This window comes from Sus scrofa, chromosome 3 (genome assembly GCF_000003025.6).
Source record: "Sus scrofa isolate TJ Tabasco breed Duroc chromosome 3, Sscrofa11.1, whole genome shotgun sequence".
Classification (NCBI taxonomy): Eukaryota; Metazoa; Chordata; class Mammalia; order Artiodactyla; family Suidae; genus Sus; species Sus scrofa.
Window position 1 is genome coordinate 56,324,152 of NC_010445.4, and position 21,581 is coordinate 56,345,732.

General features: G+C 37.2%; 1 protein-coding gene across 7 annotated transcripts in view; it reads left to right on the forward strand.

Moving 5' to 3' along the window:
* The window catches only part of TMEM131 (transmembrane protein 131), a 193,138-nt gene that overhangs the window by 47,022 nt on the left and 124,535 nt on the right, over nt 1–21,581 (forward strand). For all 7 annotated transcript variants that reach the window (XM_021087244.1, XM_021087245.1, XM_021087246.1 and 4 more), the window contains exon 2: nt 18,024–18,085. In XM_021087244.1, coding sequence (XP_020942903.1) covers nt 18,024–18,085 — 62 coding nt within the window. The remainder of the gene's footprint in view (nt 1–18,023; nt 18,086–21,581) is intronic.

Consider the following 21,581-nt stretch of genomic DNA (forward strand, 5'->3'; position numbering starts at 1 on the left):
AATAAATAAATCACTGGAATCTAGAGAGTATGCTGGGAGTAATTTTGGAGTAAAGATCTATTAGGCGGATGTCATAATAATTCTCTCATACAGCTGTATTTTTTGAAAGGTAATCGATTCTTCCTCTTTTTTTCCTTTCCTACTCTTTCATTTTTTCTTCCTCATCAAAGACTTAAAATTGCTTTTAAATTAACATGTATTATTATTTCCCTTCTCCAACTATGAAACCATTCTAAAAGTAAGGTTTGAGGACTATTTTAGAAAATAGAAGGTATATATTTACACAAAGTTACAATTTTGGAGCATACAGAAGTATTTGTCATTAAAAGGACTAGTTTATATGAAGGTTCTCACTTTCCCCCCCCTCCTACAGTAAAGAGTAATCTTAAACGTTACATAAATAGGAGAGATTTAATTAAAACTTGAAGAAATGTGTTACTGTTAATGGAATTCTTGCTACAGTTACCTTTGCGAACCAATGTTAATGAAACTCCAGTTCAGAGTGATTCGGTTTGGGGAATTGACATAACTATTCATTTTCTTACCTGAGATGCCACGATAATCTTAGTAAAATAAAGAGCCCAATTAGGAGAGCTCTCATTTGTAGGTATTCATTAAGTTTATTCAGACTGCTAGGATTTTTAATTTCAGAGGCCATTAAATAAAGTCAGTGAGTGAGAAAGGGAACTGTTTTTTTGCATTTTTAAAGCCTTAAAGCTTTATTTTTAAATTTTTTTCCATTCTTTTTTTTTATCACATCTGTAATTGTATAATGATCATCACAATCCACTTTCACAGGATTTCCATCCCACAACCCAAGCACATCCCCCCATCCCCCAAACTGTCTCCTTTGGAGACCATAAGTTTTTCAATGTCTGTGAGTCAGCATCTGTTCTGCCAAGAAGTTCAGTCTGTCCTTTTTTCAGATTCCACATGGCAGTGAAAGCATTTGATGTTGGTGTCTCATGCTTCACTTAGCATGATAATTTCTAGGCCCATCCATGTTGCTAAAAATGCTGGTATTTCGTTCCTTTTAATGGCTGAGTAATATTCCATTGTGTAATATGTACCACCTCTTCTTGATCCACTCCTCTGTCAATGGACATTTAGGTTGTTTCCATGTCTTGACTATTGAAAATAGTGCTGCAATGAACATCAGAGTATAGGTGTCTTTGTGAGTCATGGTTTTCTCTGGATAGATGCCCAGGAGTGGGGATTGCTGGATCAAGTGGTAGTTCTATGTTTAGTTTTCTGAGGAATCTCCATCCTGTTTTCCACAGTGGTTGCACCAATGTACAGTCCCACCAACAGTGTACTAGGGTTTCTTTTTCTCCACGCCCTCTTGAGCACTTATGTTTGTAGACTTTTGGATGATGGCCATTCTAGCTGGTGTAAGGTGGTACCTCATAGTGGTTTTGATTTGCATTTCTCTAATAATGAGTGATGTTGAACATCTTTTCATGTTTTTTTTTGTTTTTTTTTTGTTTGTTTGTTTTTGGTCATCTGTATTTCTTCTTTGGAGAATTGTGTATTTAGATCTTCTGCCCATTTTTTGATGGTGTTGTTTGTTTCTTTGGTATGGAGCTGCAGAAGGTGTTTATAAATTTTGGAGATGAATCCCTTGTCAGTCAATTCATTTGCAAAGACTTTCTCCCATTCTGTGGGTTGTCTTTTTGTTTTGTTTAGGGTTTCCTTTGCTGTGCAGAAACTTAAGTTTGATTAAGTCCCATTTGTTTATTTTTGTTTTTACTTCATTACTCTCAGAGGTGGATCTGAGAAGATGTTGCTGTCATTATGTCAGAGTGTTTGGCCTATGGTTTTCTCTAATAAGAGTTTTATAATATCTGGTCTTATATCTAGGTCTTTAATCCATTTGGAGTTGATTTTTGTGTATGGTGTTAGGGAGTGTTCTAATTTCATTCTTGTTCATGTGGCTGTCCAGTTTTCCCAGCACCACTTATTGAACAAGCTGTTCTTTCTCCATTGTATATCCTTTCCTCCTTTGTCATAGATTAGTTGGCTGTAGGTGTGTGGGTTTAATTCTGGGTTTTCTATCCTGTTCCACTGATTTATATTTCTGTCCTTGTGACAGTACCATACTATTTTGATGATTGTTGCTTTGTGGTATAGTCTGAAGCCAGAGAGCCTGATTCTTCCAGCTCCATTTTTCTTTTTCAGGATGTCTTTGACTATTCTGGGTCTTTTGTGCTTCCAAACAAACTTCAAAATATTTTGTTGTAGTTATGTGAAAAATGTCCGTGGTAGTTTGATAGGAATTGCATTGAATCTATAGATTACCTTGGGTAGTGTGGTCATTTTGATAATATTAACTCTCCCAATCCAAGAACATGGTATGTCTTTCCATCTATTTGTGTCCTCTTTGATTTCTTTCATCAGTGTCTTATAGTTTTCAGAGTACAGGTCTTTTGTTTCTTTAGGTAGGTTTATTCCTAGGTATTTTATTCTTTTGGTTGTGATGGTAAATAGGATTGCTTCCCTAATTTCTCTTTCTGATCTTTCATTGTTAGTATATAGAAATGCAGTCAATTTCTGTGTATTAATTTTGTATCCTGTGACTTTGCCAAATTCATGGATGAGCTCTAACAGTTTTCTGGTAGAGTCTTTAGGATTCTCTAGGTATAGTATCATGTCATCTGCAAATACGGATAGTTTTACTTCTTCCTTTCCAATTTGGATTCCTTTTATCTCTTTTACTTCTCTGATTGCTGTGGCTAGGACTTCCAAAACGATGTTGAAGAGTAGTGGCGAGAGTGGACATTCTTGTCTTGTTCCTGATCTCAGCGGGAATTCTTTCAGCTTTTCACCATTGAGAATGGTGTTTGATGTGGGTTTGTCATATGTGGCCTTTATTATGTTGAGGTAGGTTCCCTCTATGCCCTTTCTGAAGGGATTTTTCAGAAATGGGTGTTGGATTTTGTCAAAGGCTTTTTCTGCATCTGTTGAGAGGATCATGTGGTTTTTATTCTTCAGTTGGTTAATATGGTATATCACACATTGTTTTTTGGATGTTGAAGAACCCTTGCATCCCTGGGATAAATCCCACTTGATCATGATGTACAATCCTTTTAATGTACTGTTGGATGCAGTTTGCTAGTATTTTGTTGAGGATTTTTGCATTGCTGTTCATCAGTGAAATTGGCCTGTAGTTTTCTTTTTTTGTGGTATCTTTGTCTGGTTTTGGTATCAGGGTGATGGTGGCCTCATAGAATGAGTTTGGGAGTATCCCTTCCTCTGCAATTTTTTGAGATAGTTTCAGAAGGAGAAGTGTTAGCTCTTCTCTAAATGTTTGATAGATTTCGCCTGTGAAGCCATCTTGTCCTGGACTTTTATTTATTGGAAGTTTTTAAATCACAGTTTCAATTTCAGTACTTGTGACTGGTCGAGTCACCTTTTCTATTTCATCTTCGTTTAGTCTTGGAAGATTGTACTTTTCTAAGAATTTGTCCATTTCTTCTAGGTTTTCCATTTTATTTACGTATAGCTGCATATAGTAGTCTCTTATGATTCTTTGTATTTCTGTGATGTCCATTGTTTACTTCTCCTTTTTCATTTCTATTTTTTTTTGAGTCCTCTCTCTTTTTTTTCTTGATAAGTCTGGCTAAGGGTTTATCAATTTTGTTGATCTTTTCAAAGAACCAGCTTTTCATTTCATAGATCTTTTCTATGGGTTTCTTTGTTTCTATTTCATTGATTTCTGCTCTGATCTTTATGATTTCCTTCCTTCTACTAAACTTTAGGTCTTGTCTGTTCTGCTCTCTCTAGCTGCTTTCGATGTAAAGTTAGCTTGTTGAGTTGAGCTTTTTCTTGTTTCCTGAGGTGAGCTTGTATTGCTATAAACTTTCCTCTTAGAACAGCTTTTGCTGCATCCCATAAGTTTTGGAGTGTCCTATCTTTGTTGTCATTTGCTTGTAGGTATTTTTAAATTTCCTCTTTGATTTCTTCAGTGATCCATTGGTTGTTTAGTAGCATGTTGTTTAGTCTCCACGTATTTGTGTTTTTTTACATCTTTTTTCTTGTTGATTTCCAGTCATATAGTGTTGTGGTTGGAAAAGATGCTTAATAAGATTTCAGTTTTCTTAAAGTTACCGAGGTTGGATTTGTAGCCCAGGATGTGATCAATCTTAGAGAATATTCCATGTGCACTTAAGAAGAATGTGTATTCTGTTGCTTTTGGATGGACTCTCCTAAAGTCCATCTGGTCTAATGCTTCATTCAGGGCCTGTGTTTCCTTACCGATTTTCTGTCTGGATGATCTGTCATTGCTTTAAGTGGGGTGTTAGAGTCCCCTACTATTATGACGTTAGCAGTTGCATTATATATTGTGGTGAACCTATGTTGGGTGTGTAGATATTTAAAGTTGTTATATCTTCCTCTTGGATTGATCCTTTGATCATTAGGTAGTGACATTCCTTGTCCCTTAAAATATTCTTCATTTTAAAGTCTATTTTGTCTGATATGAGTATTGCTACTCCAGCTTTCTTTTGATTCTCCTTTGCATGGAATATTTTCTTCCATCCTCTCACTTTCAATTTGTATGTGTCCCTAGAATTGAAGTGGGTCTCTTGAAGACAGCATATTATGGATCTTGTTTTTGTATCCATTCAGCCAGTCTGTGTCTTTTGGTTGGGGCATTTAGTCCATTAACATTTAAGGTAATTATTGATATGTATGTTCTTATTGACATTTTATTAATTGCTTTGGATTTTTGTTGTTGTTGTTGCTCTTTTTTCTTCCCTTCTTCCCTTGTTCTCTCCTCTTCTAGTTTGATAATATCTTTAGTGTTGTATTTGAGGTGATTTTTCTTATTTGTGTATCAATTGTGGATTTTTGGTTTGCAGTTATTCTGAAGTTTTGATCTAAGAGTCTATATGTATATGAGGTTGTTTTAAGTTGTTGGTCTCTTAATTGCAAGTGCATCTCCAGTGTCCTGCATTTGTACGCTCCTTTTCTCACGATTTCTGATTTGGGTGGCATAATTGTGTGTGGATGATTTCGTGTCTTTACTGTGTATATACCTTTACTGGTGAGCCTTGTCATTTGTGGTATTTCTGTTTCTGGTTGTGGCCTTTTCTACCTAGAGAAGTTCCTTTAGTATTTGTTTTAAAGGTGGTGTAGTGTTGCTGAATTCTCTTAGCTTTTGCTTATCTGTGGAGCTTTTGATTTCTCCTTCAAATCTGAATGAGAGCCTTGCTGGGTGAAGTAATCTTGGTTGGAGGTTTTTTCCTTTCATCATGTTAAGTGTATCATGCCACTCCCTTCTGGCTTGCAGAGTTTCTGCTGAAAAATCCGTTGATAACCTTATCGGGATTCCCTTGTATGTTATTTGTTTCTTTTCCCTAGCTGCCTTCAATATTTTCTCTTTGTCTTTAAGTTTGGTCAGTTTGATTAATATGTGTCTCAGGGTGTTCCTCCTTGGGGTTATTTTATATGGTACTCATTGTGCTTCCTGGATTTGAGTGAGTGGTTCCTTTCCCATGCTAGGGAAGTTTTTGGCTATTATCTCTTGGAATATTTTTTCTGTCTCCTTCTCTATCTCTTCTCTTTCTGGCACCCCTATAATACAGATGTTGGTGCGTTTGATGTTGTCCCATAGTTCTCTGAGACTCTCTTCATTTGTTTTCAATTTTTTTCTCTTTTTCACATCTGTAATTTCCACTAGTCTGTCCTCCACCTTGCTTATTTGTTCTTCTGCCTCCTGTATTCTGCTGTTAGCTGCTTCTAGTGAGTTTTTAATTTCAGTTATTGTATTTTGCATCTCTTCTTGTTTAAGTTTTATATCTTGTATCTCTTTGGTCAGTGTTTCCTGTAAGTTATCCATGTTTGCCTCCAGTTTATTTCCAATGTCTTGCATCATCTTCAGCATCAACAGTCTGAAGTCTTTTTCCTGGAGGCTGAGAATCTCCTGATCACTTAGCTGATTTTCTAGGGTTTTTTCTTTCTCTCTCATCTGAATTAGAGTTCTCCGTCTTTCCATTTTTATAGGTTTTTGGTTTGGTGACCTTTTTACAGATGGTAGAGTTGTAGCCTCTGTTACTTCTGGTGTCTGCCACCCTTGTGGCTGAAGTTGGTACAGGGCTTGCTGTAGGCTTCCTGATGGGAGGTACTGATGCCTGCCCACTGGTAGGTGGAGCTGATTCCTGTCCCTCTGGTGGGTAGGGCTTTGTCTCTGGATGGGATTAGAGGTGGGGCTGTTTGCCTGGGGGGGGGGGGGTCTTTAGGCAGCCTGTTTACTGAGGGGTGTGGCTGTGATCCCACCTGGATTGTTGTTTGCACTGGGGCTTCTCAGTGCTGATGGGTGGTGCCAGATTTTCCCAAAATGGCCACCTCCAGAGAAAGGCCGGCTGCTGAATATTCCTGAGAGCTTTGCTTCCAATGTCCTTCCCTCACAACAAGCCACATTCACCCCTGTTTTCCCAGGAGGTCCTCCAAGAATTGCAGTCAGGTTTGACCCAGATTCCTATGGAGACTGCTTTGCCCTGGGACCCAGTGCACATGAAAGTCTGTGTGCACCTTTTAAGAATGGGGTCTCCGTTCCCCCCAGTCCTGTGGAGCTCCTGCTCACAAGCCCCACTGGCCTTCAATGCCAGATTATCCAGGGGCTCTTTCTCCCAGTGCCAGATCCCCACACGTTGCGGTATGATGTGCGGCTCAGAACTTTCACTCCTGTAGGTGAGTCTCTGTGAACCAGTTAGTTTCCAGTCTGTGGGCTTCCCACCCAGGAGGTATGGGGTTGCTTATATCACGTAATCACTCTCCTTCCTCTTGATGTTGTGTCCTCTTTGTCTTCTGGGGTAGGATATCTTTGTGAAGGTTTCCGGTCCATTTGTTTGAAGATTCCTCAGCATGTGGTTGTAAATTTTGTTGTTTTTAGGAGAGAACTTGAGCTCCAGTCCTTCTAGTCTTCCACTTTAATCCCCACCAGTCTCTCATATACATTTTAGAATCATCTTGCAGATTCCTACCAAAAAAGCCTGCCGAGATTTTGATTAGAATTGCATTGAAGGAGTTTCTGCTGTGGCGTAGTGGGTTAAGAATCTGACTGCAGCTACTTGTGCTGCTGCTGAAGCTTGGGTTTGATCCCCAGCCAGGCACAGTGGGTTACAGGATCCAGTGTTTCAGCAGCAGCTGTGGTGTAGGTCTCAATTGCAGTTCATATTCAGTCCCTGGCCTAGGAATTTCCATGTGTCAGGGGTGAGGTCATTAAAAAAAAAATTTCATTGAATGTCTAGATCAATTTGGGGAGAGTTGGTCTTTTAACAATATTGAATTTATTTTCTTTTTCAATCTGTATGCTTTTACTTCTTTTTTTTACATTTTTACTTTTAATGTTTTATTGAAGAATAGTGTTGTGATAATTTCTGCTGTACAACAAGGTGATTCAATTAGTCATGTACACATATCCATTCTTTATGATGTTGAATAGCAGTGGTGAGAGGGAATATCCTTCCTTTGTTCTGATCTTAGAGGAAAGGTATTTTTGTCCTTCACCATTTAGTATAATAAGCTATGTCTTTTCTAAATGACTTTTATGAGTTTAAGGAAGTTCCTTTTCTTTGCCAAGAGCTTTTTATCATGGAAGGATGATGAATTTTGTCAAATGGTTTCCCTGCATCTTTTGAGATTTTTTTTTTTTTTAATATTCGGTGGGGTTATTGATTTTATTTTTTTAGTTCTATGGGTCGGATTACTTTTTTTTTTTTTTTAAGAATGTTAAAGCAATATTGCATTCCTTGGATAAACCCTACATGGCGATGATGTATTTATCCTTTTTATATATTAATGGATTATATTAGCTGAAATTTTACTGAGAATTTTTGCATCCACAATAATGAAGGATGTTGATCCATAATTTTTCTTTTCTTTTAATGTCGTTGTTTTTGGTATCACAGTAATGATGGCTTCATACAGTGAGTTGGGAAGTTTTTCCTTTTCTGTATTCTGAGTTTATAATGAATTGGTATATTTTCTTCTTTAAATATTTAGGACAATTACTCAGTGTGTCTGGATGGGCCTAGAGTTTTCTTTGTGAGATTTTTAACTACAAAATAACTTCTTTAATATACATACGGCTAGTCAAGTTAACTTTTTTTAAAAAAACTGATCATTTTGAGTCTTTGAAGGAATTTATCCATATAATCTGAATTGTTGACTATACTGACAGAATTTTTAATGATACTACCTTACTAGCTTTATGTCTGTAGAAAGTGTAGTCATGTGCCCATTCTCTCATTTCTTATGTTTCTTTTCTTTTCTTTTTTTTTTTTTTTTTTTTTTTTTTCTCTTTTTAGGGCCATACCCTTGGCATATGGAGTTTCCCAGGCTAGGAGCTGCAACTGCTGGCCTACCCACAGCTGTAGCAGCATCAGATCCCAGCCATACCTGTGACCTACACCACAGCTCATGGCAACGCCAGACCCTTAACCCACTGAGTGAGGCCAGGGGTTGAACCTGCGTCCTTATGGATGCTAGTCAGATTCGTTTCCACTGAGGCATGACAGAAATTCCATTTCTACGTTTCTAATATGTGAGTTTTCTTTGCTGACAAGTTTGGCTAGAGGTTTATCAATTTTATACATCTTCTCAAACAAAAAGCTTTTGATTTCTTTGTTTTTTCTCTATTTTCTATTTTGTTGATTTCCATTTCTTTCTTCCTTTTTTTTTTTTTTGTCTTTTCTAGGGCCGCACCCGCACATATGGAGGTTCCCAGGCCAGGGGTCTAATCAGAGCTGTAGCTGCCAGCCTATGCCACAGCCGTAGCAACACCAGATCCTACCCGAGTCTGTGACCTACACCACAGCTCACGGCAATGCCAGATCCTTAACCCACTGAGCAAGGCCAGGGATCGAACCCACAACTTCATGGTTACTAGTCAGAATTGTTAACCACTGTGCCAGGACGAGAACTCCCTGATTTACATTTATTTTAGGCTTAATTTGCTATAAATTTTCAATATCTTATATTGGTTTCTTTGGGCATGTGGGATAAGAACTATATTAATAAGATATGTCTGTACAGCAGAAATTGACAACATCATAAATCAACTATACTTCAATAAATAATTAAAAATAAAAATTACTCATTAAAATTATTAAGAAATAAGATATGGATGATTCCTTCCTTTAAAATACAGTGTTATGGGAGTTCTCCTATGGCACAGCAGGTTAAGGATCCAGCATTGTCACTGCAGTGGCTCCAGTCACTTCTGTGACATGGGTTTGATCCCTAGTCAGAGAACTTTGCATCCCACCAGCGTGGCCAAAAAAAAATGATGTTATGTATTGTATTCATATATACAACATAGATATTACATATATACACCATACATTTCGTAATAAATGATTGCATAGTGGATGTACAATATAAAATCCTTGCACAATAGTTGAGTTGGCATATAATTTTAACTGACAGTTTTAAGATGGCTATAATACCCGTGTAGTCATAGATGCTTTAGCAGCTTATTATTTTTGTCACAGTTAATCTGTGGCAGCACTTGGGCTACCGAACACCTCTACGATCAGTATTTCCCACTTGATATAAGTAAGTAAGGAGAGATTTGCTAGCCCAGTATGTGGTTTTGTTGTTGTTGTTGTTGTTGTTGTTTTGAGTATGTTTAAACATTCACATTTTTATAAATCTTGTATAAATGACTTTTTTCTAAACTTTTTATTTGCAATATTTTCAAACTTTCAGGAAATTTATAAGAATCAAAATAGAGTAAAAAACTCATACACCTTCACCCAGATTCACCTGTTGTTGACAGTTTGCTGCATTTGCTTTATCATTTGCTATGTATTCCCCCTGTGTCCCCAACCCAACATGTACACACTAAAAAATGAATTTCAATACATGGAAGAACTATTAAGCTTGAAGCTCTTCAGGAGTAGAGTTCACATTTTGTCCCATAGCTCCACACTATTTAAAATGCCATTCAGACAGCCTTTTAAGAAAACATTTAGGGAATAGAACACAAAACCATGTGCTATCTTTTTGAATTTTAAAATAATGAAGAATAATTTCCTATATCATAAATTCACCTTTTTAAAGTATACAGTTGAGTGGGGTTTTTTTTTTTTTTTTTTTTTTTTTTTGGTATATTCAAATTTGTTCAACTGTCACTCCGGTCTTATTTTAAAATATTTTCACCACCCCCAAAAGAAACCTCATACACATTAGAGTCACACCCCATTTCCTCCCTGCCCCTAGCAAACTGTTATTTAATCTACTTTTATTTCTGTGGATTTTCCTATTCTGCATATTTCATGTAAATAGGACCATAAATAAAATGTGGTCTTTTGTATCTGGCTTAGTTCATGTAGTATTATCTTTTCGGGTTTATCCATGTTGTAGCATGTATCAGGAATTCATTCTTTTTCGGTGGCTGAGAAATATTTTATTGTATGGATTCACCACATTTTGTTTACCATTCATTAGTCAGGGACGCTTAGGTTGTTTCTACTTTTTGGCTCTTATGAATAATGATGCTGTGAACATTTGTGTGTAAGTTTTTGTATGCACATTTCAGTTCCTCATTTACATATATGAGTGGAATTGCTGTGTCTTTGGTAACTCTGTGTTTACATCTTTGAATAACTTCCACACTGTTTTCCAAAGTGACTATTCCATGTTTTACTCCCACAAGCAACTGACTGGCTTTCCAATTTCTTCATATCCTTACCAATACTTACTATTGTTTTGTTTGTTTGTTTTTTAGGGCTGCACCATGACATATGGAGGTTCCCAGGCTAGGGATCGAATCAGAGCTATAGCCGCTGGCCAACGCTACAGCCACAGCAATACCAGATCAGTGCTGTGTCTGCGACCTACACCACAGTGCATGGCAGTACTAGATCCTTAACCCATTGAGCAAGGCCAGGGATCGAACCTGTGTCCTCATGGATGCTAGTCAGATTTGTTTCTGCTGAGCCACAATGGGAATGCCTTGTCTGTCTTTTTGATTATTGCCATCCTAATATGAGTGGAGTGGTATCTTGTTTTGGTTCTGAGTTATATTTCCCTGAGAACTGATTTTGAGCACCTTTTTTATTGCTATTTATATGTCTTTTAGAGAAATGTTTGTTCAAATCCCTTGTCATTTTTTTTTTAAATTGGGGTATTTGTCTTTGCAAGTCATACATATTTTCCATACATAACCCTTCCCAGATAAATCAGTTGTAAAAATCTTCTATTCTCTGGGTAATCTCTTCCTTCCTCCCTCCCTCCCTTTCTTCCTCTTTCTCTCTCTCTTTCCTTCTCTTCCTACCTCCCACTCTCCCATAGCATGTGAAAATTGCCAGGCAGGGATCGAACCCATGCCACAGCAGTGACCCAAGCCAGAGCAGTGACCCTCTGGATCTTTAACCCACTACACCACCAAGGAACTCCTTCTTTTTACTCTCCGCCCCCCCTCCCCCATTTTCTTTATAGAACCCTTTGAAGCATAGGGATCTTAATTCTCATAAAGTCCAATTTATGTATTTTTCTTTCATTGCTTAGCTCTCCTAGCTTAGAAATATTGCCTCATCCAAGGTTATGAAGATTTATCTCTGTTACCTAGGAAGGTTTTAAAGTTTTAGTTCTTACACCAAGGTCTTTGCTCCATTTTGAGTTAATATTTACATACAGTGAGAGGTAGGGTCCAGCTTCATTGCTATGCATGCAGATACCCAGTTGTCTCAACACTACTTGTTGAACAAGCTATCTTTTCTTCCTTTGAATTGTCTCAGTACTCTTGCCATAAATGAATTGATCATTAATGTGAGGGTTTTGGATTCTCAATTCTCTTCTATTGATCTATGTATTTGTTTCTGTTTTTAGTACCACATTGTCATTATAGAGTAGCTTTGTAGTAAGTTTTCAAATCAGGAAATGTGAGTCCTCCACTATGTCCTTAGTCAAAATTGTTTTGGCTGTTATGGGTTTCTCACATTTTCTTAAGAATTTTAAGATCAATTTGTCAATTTGGAAAAAAGCGAGGTAGGATTTTGATAAGGATTGCATTGACTCTAAGATCTATTGGGGAGTATCTTCATGGGTAGAAGGGACCGTGCAAACCTAGCCCAGAATGTTCAAAAATACTTGTTACCAAGTCTTTTGTTGAAGTAAAATCCGGAGCAAGTGTAACTATAAGAGAGAGATTAGTATCATTAACAGTTATTAATTCTGAAATAATAATGTGATCATCATCTTAACCAATACTGCTTTTTTTCCCTTTTCCATACTTTGTGGTAGTTAACAAGCAAACCAGAAACTATTTATTTACCAGTTGTGATAAGAGTTCAAGTAGGGCATGTGATAGAGGGAACGGGGAGGTGCTTGGAGTAGTCGCTGGGGGCCCCTGAGCGTAGTGCTAAGGCTGAGACTTGAAGAAGGAGATACCAACTGTGACAAGAGTGTCCCAGGCAAGGTGGCTGTTTGACACAGAAGTTGAGGTCCTTTTAAGTCTTGCCTGTGTGCCCTGGTGTACACACACACACACACACACACACACACGTATACACGGACACACACCCCAAATGACATATATTTCTGTGCATTATTTACAGCATTCATTATTTTCATGGATTATTGTAAAAGATGTATGAAAACAACATTTTATCGGGTTATCGCTTGCAGTATTCTGAAAAAAAAGATTCTACCTAAAAGAAAAAAGGGGAAAAAAAAAAAAACCCTGAACAAACCCTAATTATAATAAAGAAAGATTTGCCTTTCAAGTGAAGGTGTTTTTATCTTATGAATGTCATTCTCTACTAAATGAAATAGGGAAGTAAACTCAATTTCTGATCTTCTGTTTTGAAAGTAAATGGTTAAGTAACTGACACACTGAGATTTTTTTACATTGAAAATAAATGTTTTTGTTACTCTCAGATATCGTGATGTGGGTGAATATGAGGAGCTCAAAGTAGATCTTACAGAGCCCAGCTTCACAAAATGCCAATAGAATCATAAATGCCAGAAATAAAATCCCTTGTGTTTGTATATCCTCCTTTCCTTCCTTGTTATTGGAAATATTTTAAAAATTAGGCTGCTTGGAGGCACTCTTGGTCATGAGCATTAGTATCACTTGACTTTGAAAATAAATAGTGTTGGGTTTAGAAGCATAGGTTCTGGGATGCTGTTGCTAAAATTTATGGCTCCTCTCTAGCCACTTTCTTTCTGAGTGACCTCGAGCCTAACCCCTGTGCCTGCTTATCTTCAAATGGAATCCGTGACGTCCATGTCATAGATTGGTTTGAAGTATAATAACATCATGGTCGGTAATTATTAGATGTTACTCTTATTTCTGTTATATCTGGTTGCTGCTTTAACTGGGGAGCGTTGGGACAGATCTGGATTACTTCAGTGTATAAAATTAGGGACAAAAATTCTCCAGAGATAAAGTAGCTGTCGGTTATGGTTTCAAATCTAGAGATGTGGGAATTGACTTGGTTTGGTTACTTTTTTTGTAATTTATAGCTTAATGAAGTGATTAAGTGGTGATTGACATGTTGTCAGTTCTGTTTTTCTAGGTGTATGATTTGAAGCTATTATGATTGATCATTTAAAGCAAAATACACTAATTTGTTTGATGCCAGAGTTAAATCATATTCATTTCTACATCTTTGAAGGATGTGTAACACAATATTTTCTTTTTAGAACTTTATAAAATAACTCCTGCTCTTAATTTTTTTCAACTAAGGTAACTCATGTTTTTTAAAAAATCTCCTAGCTAAAGATACAATATACCACCAAATTGTGCTACTGCTTTTTTTTTCTTTAGTTATCTTTAAAGATCTGATCCAGCGTGATGATAGGAATTTATGTGTTGATCATTATATCCTAATTCTAATAGCAGCCACCATAATAGTATATTTGTATTACTTTTCTGTTTTTTCCGCTAACTAGATAGAAGGCTTCTAATGGGGAACTAGACTAGTTGTCTGTTGCTTCGTATCTGGCTGTTAAGTTAATTCTTGTTAGTTCATCTGTAGCAAATCTATATTCAACAGGAGTATGACAAAAAGGTTTTCTGGGAGTTCCCGTCGTGGTTCAGTGGTTAACAAACCCGACTAGGAACCATGAGGTTGTGGGTTTGATCCCTGGCCTTGCTCAGTGGGTTAAGGATCTGGCGTTGCCGTGAGTTGTGGTGTAGGTTGCAGATGCGACTCGGATCCCGGTGTTGCTATGGCTCTGGCGTAGGCCGGTGGCTACAGCTCTGATTTGACCCCTAGCCTGGGAACCTCCATATGCCACGGGAGCATCCCAAGAAATGGCAAAAAGACCAAAAAAAAGGTTTTCTGGATCATCTAAAATTTCACTTTATGTTAAAAGGTCTCCACCTTTTAGGAGGAAGGGATGAGATTTTTTTCTGGGTCATCCAAAATTTCACTCTATGTCTAGAGGTGAGGGGAGGGAAGAGAAGTAGGATGAGTGAGTTGAATGGAGCCTTTTCCATTCATATTCCTATTTTTCTGAATGTTTTATCACTTTATTTGGAGATATTTTTGTGCACTCCACAGGTGCTCTCTGTCAGTAATTCCATTAGCTCGGATCTCACTTTTGAAATTGAGCTGCAAGCTAGAACTGGAGTTAACCAGAAAGAATTCATTCATATCAGTGAGGGTGAATTCTTGTATTTGTACCTGAGCAGAAAGGTGGGATTTTATTCACACCATCACTACTATTGAATGTTCTCCGTATACTAGCAACTGGTGGGGAATGAGCAGGGCAGAGCAAGTTGGCACTGTGGTTAAAGGGCAATACCCGACACAGAGGACAGGGATTCCCCCAAATAAAATTAGGATGCGATTGCTAGAAAAAGGGGAAATTGATACTCAGCAAGCAAGAAAGACACCATCCAAGTAGGTGAAGGATCCAGTTAGCTCACATCTTCTTTGCTGGTGACTTTCAGATTTGGTCACACTAGAAAAGCCAGGCACATGGGGTTAGATAGTAGGCTTCTTCCATGAATAGCCAAAGACCCAACAAAGAGGAGTCAATGACTGTCATATTAAGCCAAATGAAATGCCGTTATTTCATGGTTTAAAAAAAAAAAACAAAAACACAAGCTTTTTATTTTAGAACAGTTTCAGCTTTATATTAAAATCCCAGATATAGTACAGAGTTCCCATATACCCTTCCTTAGTTTGCCCTGTTATTAACATGGTACTTTTTTTTTTTTTTACAATTAATGAACCAGTATTAGCACATTATTATTATTATTATTATTATTATTATTATTATTATTTGTCTTTTTGCCATTTCTTGGGCCGCTTCTGCAGCATATGGAGGTTCCCAGGCTAGGGGTGGAATCAGAGCTATAACCGCCAGCATACAGCAGAGCCACAGCAACACAGGATCCAAGCCATGTCTGCAACCTACACCACAGCTCATGGCAACGCCGGATCCTTAACCCACTGAGCAAGGCCAGGGATCGAACCCGCAACCCCATGGTTCTTAGTCGGATTCGTTAACCATAGCCGCGACGGGAACTCCAGCACATCATTATTAACTAAAGTTTGTATTTTATTCAGATTTCCCTAGTTTGCACCTAATTTCCTTTTTCTTTTTGAGGATCTCATCTAAGATACCACATTATATTTAGTAGTCATGTCTCCTTAGGCTTCTCTGGTCTGTGACAGTTTCTGAGACTTTTCTTGTTTTCAATAACCCTGACAGTTTTTAGAAGTATATTGGTCAGGTATTTTGTACGATGTCCCTCAGCTAGGACTTGTCTGGTGGTGTTCTCATGATGAGACTGGCTTATGTGATTTGGGGAGGAAACCACAGAGATAAAGTGCCATTTTTGTTGTGGCATATCACAGGTACTATCAATGTGACTCTTCACTGTGGATGCTGACCTTGATCAACAAGTGACTGAGGTAACATTTGTCTGGTTTCTGCGTTGTGAAGTTATTCTCTCTCTCTCTTTTTTTTTTTTTTTTTTTTTGTCTTTTCCATACTGTTTTCTTTAGAAGGTAGTCCCTATGAGCATCCCATGCTTAAAGAGTGGGGAGTTATGCTCCACTTCTAAATAGAAGAGTTTATACGTAAATTATTAGAATTCTTTTGCCTGAAAGTTTTGTCTCTTCTCCCCCACTGTTTATTTATTCATTCATTTATTTATACCAGTGTGAACTCATAGATATTTACTTTACACTTTGCGTTTTAATTCCGTACTGCATGACGTATAATTGCTCATGTTGTTCTAGCTTTGGTCATTTGGGAACTCTTTATGTTAATAACTTTTACATCTCTTTGACATATTCCCATCAATGTAGGTTTTTATGTTTTTTGGTTGGTTGGTTGATTAGTTGGATTTAGAACTTTCTTCTTTCTGGCACCATAAGTTGCTTCTGTTTCCTCTCATATATTTTCTGCCCCAGTCCTAGATTCAGCCATTTCTCCGAGAAGCCCCAGTTCAGTTCCTTTTATGGGAGAATGGTAAAAGAACATAAGATCTAGGTCCTTTTTGCTACTGGGTTATAATTGCTTTTAGCCCCTCTTAACGGGCAGGGCAAGAAAATATATGAGTTGTACGAACCTGTGTGTATACATATCCATAAATATTTCTATATGTAACTGTCTATCTGTATTAAGCTCAACATGAGTTTGTACTGTTGTTGCCAACTCTAACCCATACCTCATGAACCATTCTAGCCTCGTTCCCCTTGCTTTTGTGTAAACTCCTCTTCCAACAGTGAGAAATCTGACTCTCGTCACCCACCATCTATATATTTAATTGTTCAATACCAGTATATACATATAGCATCCCTGGGATGGTTAACCCAACCTCTGTTGGAAATAACTTTATTGGCTAGAGTATAGTGCTTATTATATACAGTTTCTTTTGCCTTAATTCTTAGAGATTCCACTCATTTCCAAATCACTTAGGTTAGCACCTTTTTCCACCCCACCTAGCCTTCAGTGATGTGGTTTCATAGCTTTGTAATATAGATAAATTGTCACATTCTGTAGTCTGCTCTGGGATGTCTGTTCTCCTAAATGATTTTTTTTTAATTTGCATACAGTAGGTTCACTCTTTGAGCTGTAAAGTTCTGTTTTGACAAATGCAGTGTCAATTTGCATCTACCATCACAGTATCACACAAAAGAGTTTCACCACTTTGGAAAATTTCCTGTGCTTTACTTATTTCACCCTTCCTTTCTCTCTCCAAACCCCTAGCAACGGATCTTTATACCATCTCTGCCTTTTCCAGAATGCACTATACTTGAAATCATAGGGCTCGTAGCCCTTTCTTTTACTCTTTATCACCAAGATATAGTCCATTGTGTCAATAATCTACATTTGTCTCTTTTATTCACTTACTGAAGGATATCTTTTATCCAGTTTTTGGTGATTATGAAAAAAGCTGCTGTAAGTTATTGCTTGTAGATTTTTGTGTGGACATAAGTTTTCAAATCACTTGAGTAAATACTTAGGAGCACAGTTGCTGAACTGTATGGGAAAAGTACATTAGCTTTTTAAATATCTTGTCTTTTGCATTGTATTGGTTTTCTTGAAACAGAATAATCTCCTTTTGCCATTTTCCTTGCCCCTCTCTCCCAGCAAATCAGTTTCTACCATTGATCCCAGGTCCTGTCATCACTATAGAAGAGCAAATGATACACAACTTTACCTTATCATTTGGGGGGAAAATAAAATCCTCTAGTGATCTTTCCTCTGTGCTTTTGATATTTTCAGTTAATCTATGTGGAAATAATCAGCTGCATCTAATGAATTTTAGTATTTTGTGCTTTCTGGCAGTGTGGCAGGAATAAATATCTTGCAAGTGGCTTACATAGCCTTTAGGTTGTTAAAACTTTTTTAATTGGGTTGTATTGTTTTAGTTTCAGGCACTTCATAGTTGCTAAGATCCCAAAGTATTAGTCATATTTTTCTCTTTAACCATCACCATCAAGCAGTATATTTTAAAAATACAAAATTGTGGTAATTAAACTAAAAGTTTTTCATTAAGTGGAATTTACTTTCCTGTTAAGTAATAATATATTTTGTTTCCTTTGCAGCATTTATTCAGTCGGAGAGCATAATAGAAGTACTACGTTTTGATGATGGAGGGCTTCTACAGGTAATTTTATCTTAAGTTTGAAGAGTTATCTCACTGTTAAGCCTTAAATAACATCTGATTATCATTTTTCTTTTAAAGTGTAACTGGTTTATATGAAACATTTTATGAGCTTTATATGCAGATAGGTCAGGAAAGTCATTGGTAAAATCAAACCTCCTTAGCTTTATGAATTATCTTTTAAATTAAATATTGCTGGGGAAATGTTGGCAGCTGGGTGGGGAGGGTCAGATCAGGAGCTTCCGAGTCAGTGGTAAGCTCTGTAGTACACAGCCAGTGAGTGGAGCCTGAATTTGGTAGTTGGACCTCAAAATACTTATTGGAAGAAGATGTCCCAAGAGGGTTTAAGTTCTTTAGATTTACATCTATGTTATCTTTCCACTTGCCATCCTAAACCATGGGTTTAAATACATTGTACATAAAAGTAGAAAGTGTAATCTGATAAAAATCCTCTCCTTCTTTTCAGACTAGCTTAGATACCACCATGAAGCCTGTTTTAAGTCTTCCCAGCTAAAAATCAGTTCTAGAATTTCAGAACTAAGACAGTAAAAGCCATCATTAACCAACCCTGATTTCAGTGGCTGATTTTCTCCTTTCTTTCAAGCTTTTATCATAGTCTATGCTTGTCTTAATAGTACTTACCACCTTTGTAATAATATCATGTGTTTTCAGGTACCGTGTTACTTGGTAGCAGGACTGGTATTTTTTAATTCATTTTATATTTAAGGGGAACCAAAGTTTAGATTAAGAAAGTTGCCCAAGGAGTTCCTGTTGTGGCTTAGTGGGTTAAGAACCTGACATAGTGTCCATGAGGATGCTGGTTTAATCCCTGGCCCCACTCAGTGGGTTAAGGATCTGGTGTTGCCGCAAGCTGCAGTGTAGGTCTCAGATACAGCTTTGATCTAGTGTGGCTGTGGCATAAGCCGGCAGCTGCAGCTCCAGTTCAGCCCCTGGCCTGAAAACTTAAATATACCACAACTATGGCCGTAAAAAAAAAAAAAAAAAAAAAAAAAGAAGTTGCCCAAGATCCCATGACTTTACAGTATGGGACTGGTATTAGAATTCTGGTCTTCTCACTTTGGCTGACATTGTTAATCTGTTGCATAGTGCTGCCTATGATATATTTGTTCACTTATTTATCACTAAATACATAACTTAAATAGTTCTGAAGAAATATTTCCTGTAGTTTATAATAAAGGCAGGAAAATAAAAATTAAAGTTAGATCAAGGCAATAGAGAAATAATTCTGCTGGGGACCTAGAATAAGATTTCTATTTGTGTTTTAACATAAATTTAGATTTCAGACACTAAGCCAAACAAAGCAAGCAAGGAAAAAAAAAAAAAAAGATGGATTGTAAGGTTCTTTTTCTCTGACAATGAAGCAAATAAATGTTTTGGGTGACAACTTTTTCCCTGCTTCTAAATTTTTAAATAAACTTATTATTCTACTTTTATGTAAGAGGTGTTGAGAAACACAGCAGGCAGTAGCTTTGTGGTGCTTGTAGAAAGTCTTTGTATGGCTTTTTATATTTTAATAAAACCTGAAGATACATTATGATCTCTAGTTTTGTAAAGTCACCTTGCTGAAAAATGATCATAGTCTTTTTTTTTTTTCTAGTTCCTTAATCTTTTGCAAGGTGAAAACTTGGAGAACTCATAGAAATGACTGTTGTAAATACCTCACTTTTGGTGATTTGCAGGATCTGGAGAGCAACTCAGGACTGAATTTCTGGAAAATTCTCCAAGTGTAGTTATTCTTTACTGATTTTTGTCCTTTAGGAACTAGGCGTCTAGGTTGCAAGTTGATAATCCGTTTTGCAAATTCTAAAGCTTTATAGGTGTTTCTGCTGACAATTTGTATCTAAAAGAAATTGGGTGTGGGAGAGCTTGTCAACTGGATGTCATTTGCTCATAGTCTTTGGGTCTGCTGAAATGCTTGGGCAAAAGCTTGGTTGAGACCTCAAGAGTTCTATAGCAAAAGCCATTTTAGACTGGAATATTATGGGCAGGCAGTTCCAGTGGGTTACCTCAGCCACAGTGAAATGTCACTAAAACTCTAGAATGCCTAATGTTGAGGTGGCTTATGTATCTTAAAGTAACAGAACGTAAGACTCCTTTGAATAAAAATTTATAAAAGTCAATCATTTTAATGTGCAGGATGTTTTCTTCTAGGAAGAATGATTTTGATTTTGATATAATATTCTTTCTGGTAATAATTTGCCAATAAGTTCAGCTATTTCTTAAACAACTCCCAGTTTCTTACAATGTGATTAGAACAGAACCATGTACATGTAGCATTTCTGTAGAGTGTATATTAGGTTTCTTCAAATTAAATTAAAGCTAAAGCAAGGAGAGAATCAAAGAAACAGCCTTATTTTGCATTATTTAAAATTAGAATTTTGACTGAGTACATTCCTTCCCAGATCTTGGACTTTATGTTACATTCATGTGGCTTGGGTCATACTAGTTTTTTTGAGTCTTAAACATAATTGACGACAAGTCAGTAAAAATTGTCAAAACTCGTAAAAATATTTGTTCTAAAGTTTGGATTTGCTTTCCTTGTTTTCTTAAAGATAAGCAAAATGCGGATCATAGAAGTTAAATAATTTGCTCAGTATTCAGTGATTAGAGCAAGAATCCAGCATCCAGCAAGTCCTCAGCTTCCTAGTTCCAGAGCCCTTTCTAGAGTGTGATACATATGCAGTTCTTTGCCCTGCTTTCTGCGTGTTACCACAATAATGTTATCATAGGACTAGAAATTGTAGCAGTCATCTTAGCCCATGGTTTCTGTAGTTGGTTATTTGGCCATTGTCATTCCTGCTTGGCAAGGCTACTAAGATTTGGTATATAGAAGGTAGGAAGTTCTTAAGATGAGCAGATTTTGAGGATTCTGCCTCAGGATATTGCTGAGAGCCCCAATTGACACATAAGATGAAGGATCTCTGTTAAGGAAGGGATGTGGAAAAACTGTAACCAACAACATACTTAACAGTGAAATGCCGAAAGTTTTATCTCTGAGATGAAGAATAGGTCAAAGATGCCCCCTAAATATCGCTTATATTCAACATCATGCTAATTTTGGCCAATAAAGTAAAGCAAAAAAAAAAAAAAAAAGAATTAAAAACCAAAAGGATCGTAGTTCCTATTTGGCTCAGTGGGTTAAGGACCTGACATTGTCTCTCTGAGGATGTGGGTTCAATCCCTGGCCTCGCTCATTGGGTTAATAAGGATGCATTGTTGACTCAGGCTGCAGCGTAGATACAGTGTGTTGCCATGACTGTGGCTTAGACCATAGCTGCAGCTCTCATTTGACACTTAGCTGGGAACTTTCGTATGCTACAAGTGCTAAGGGGGTGGCAGTGGTGGGGGGAGGGTGGACAACAATTGGAACGGAAGAAATAAAATGTTACTCACCTCACATTACGATAGTTTGTGTAGATCATCCAAAGCATTTAGAGGCAAGTTATTAGATTCAATAAGCAATTTAGCAAGTTTGCAG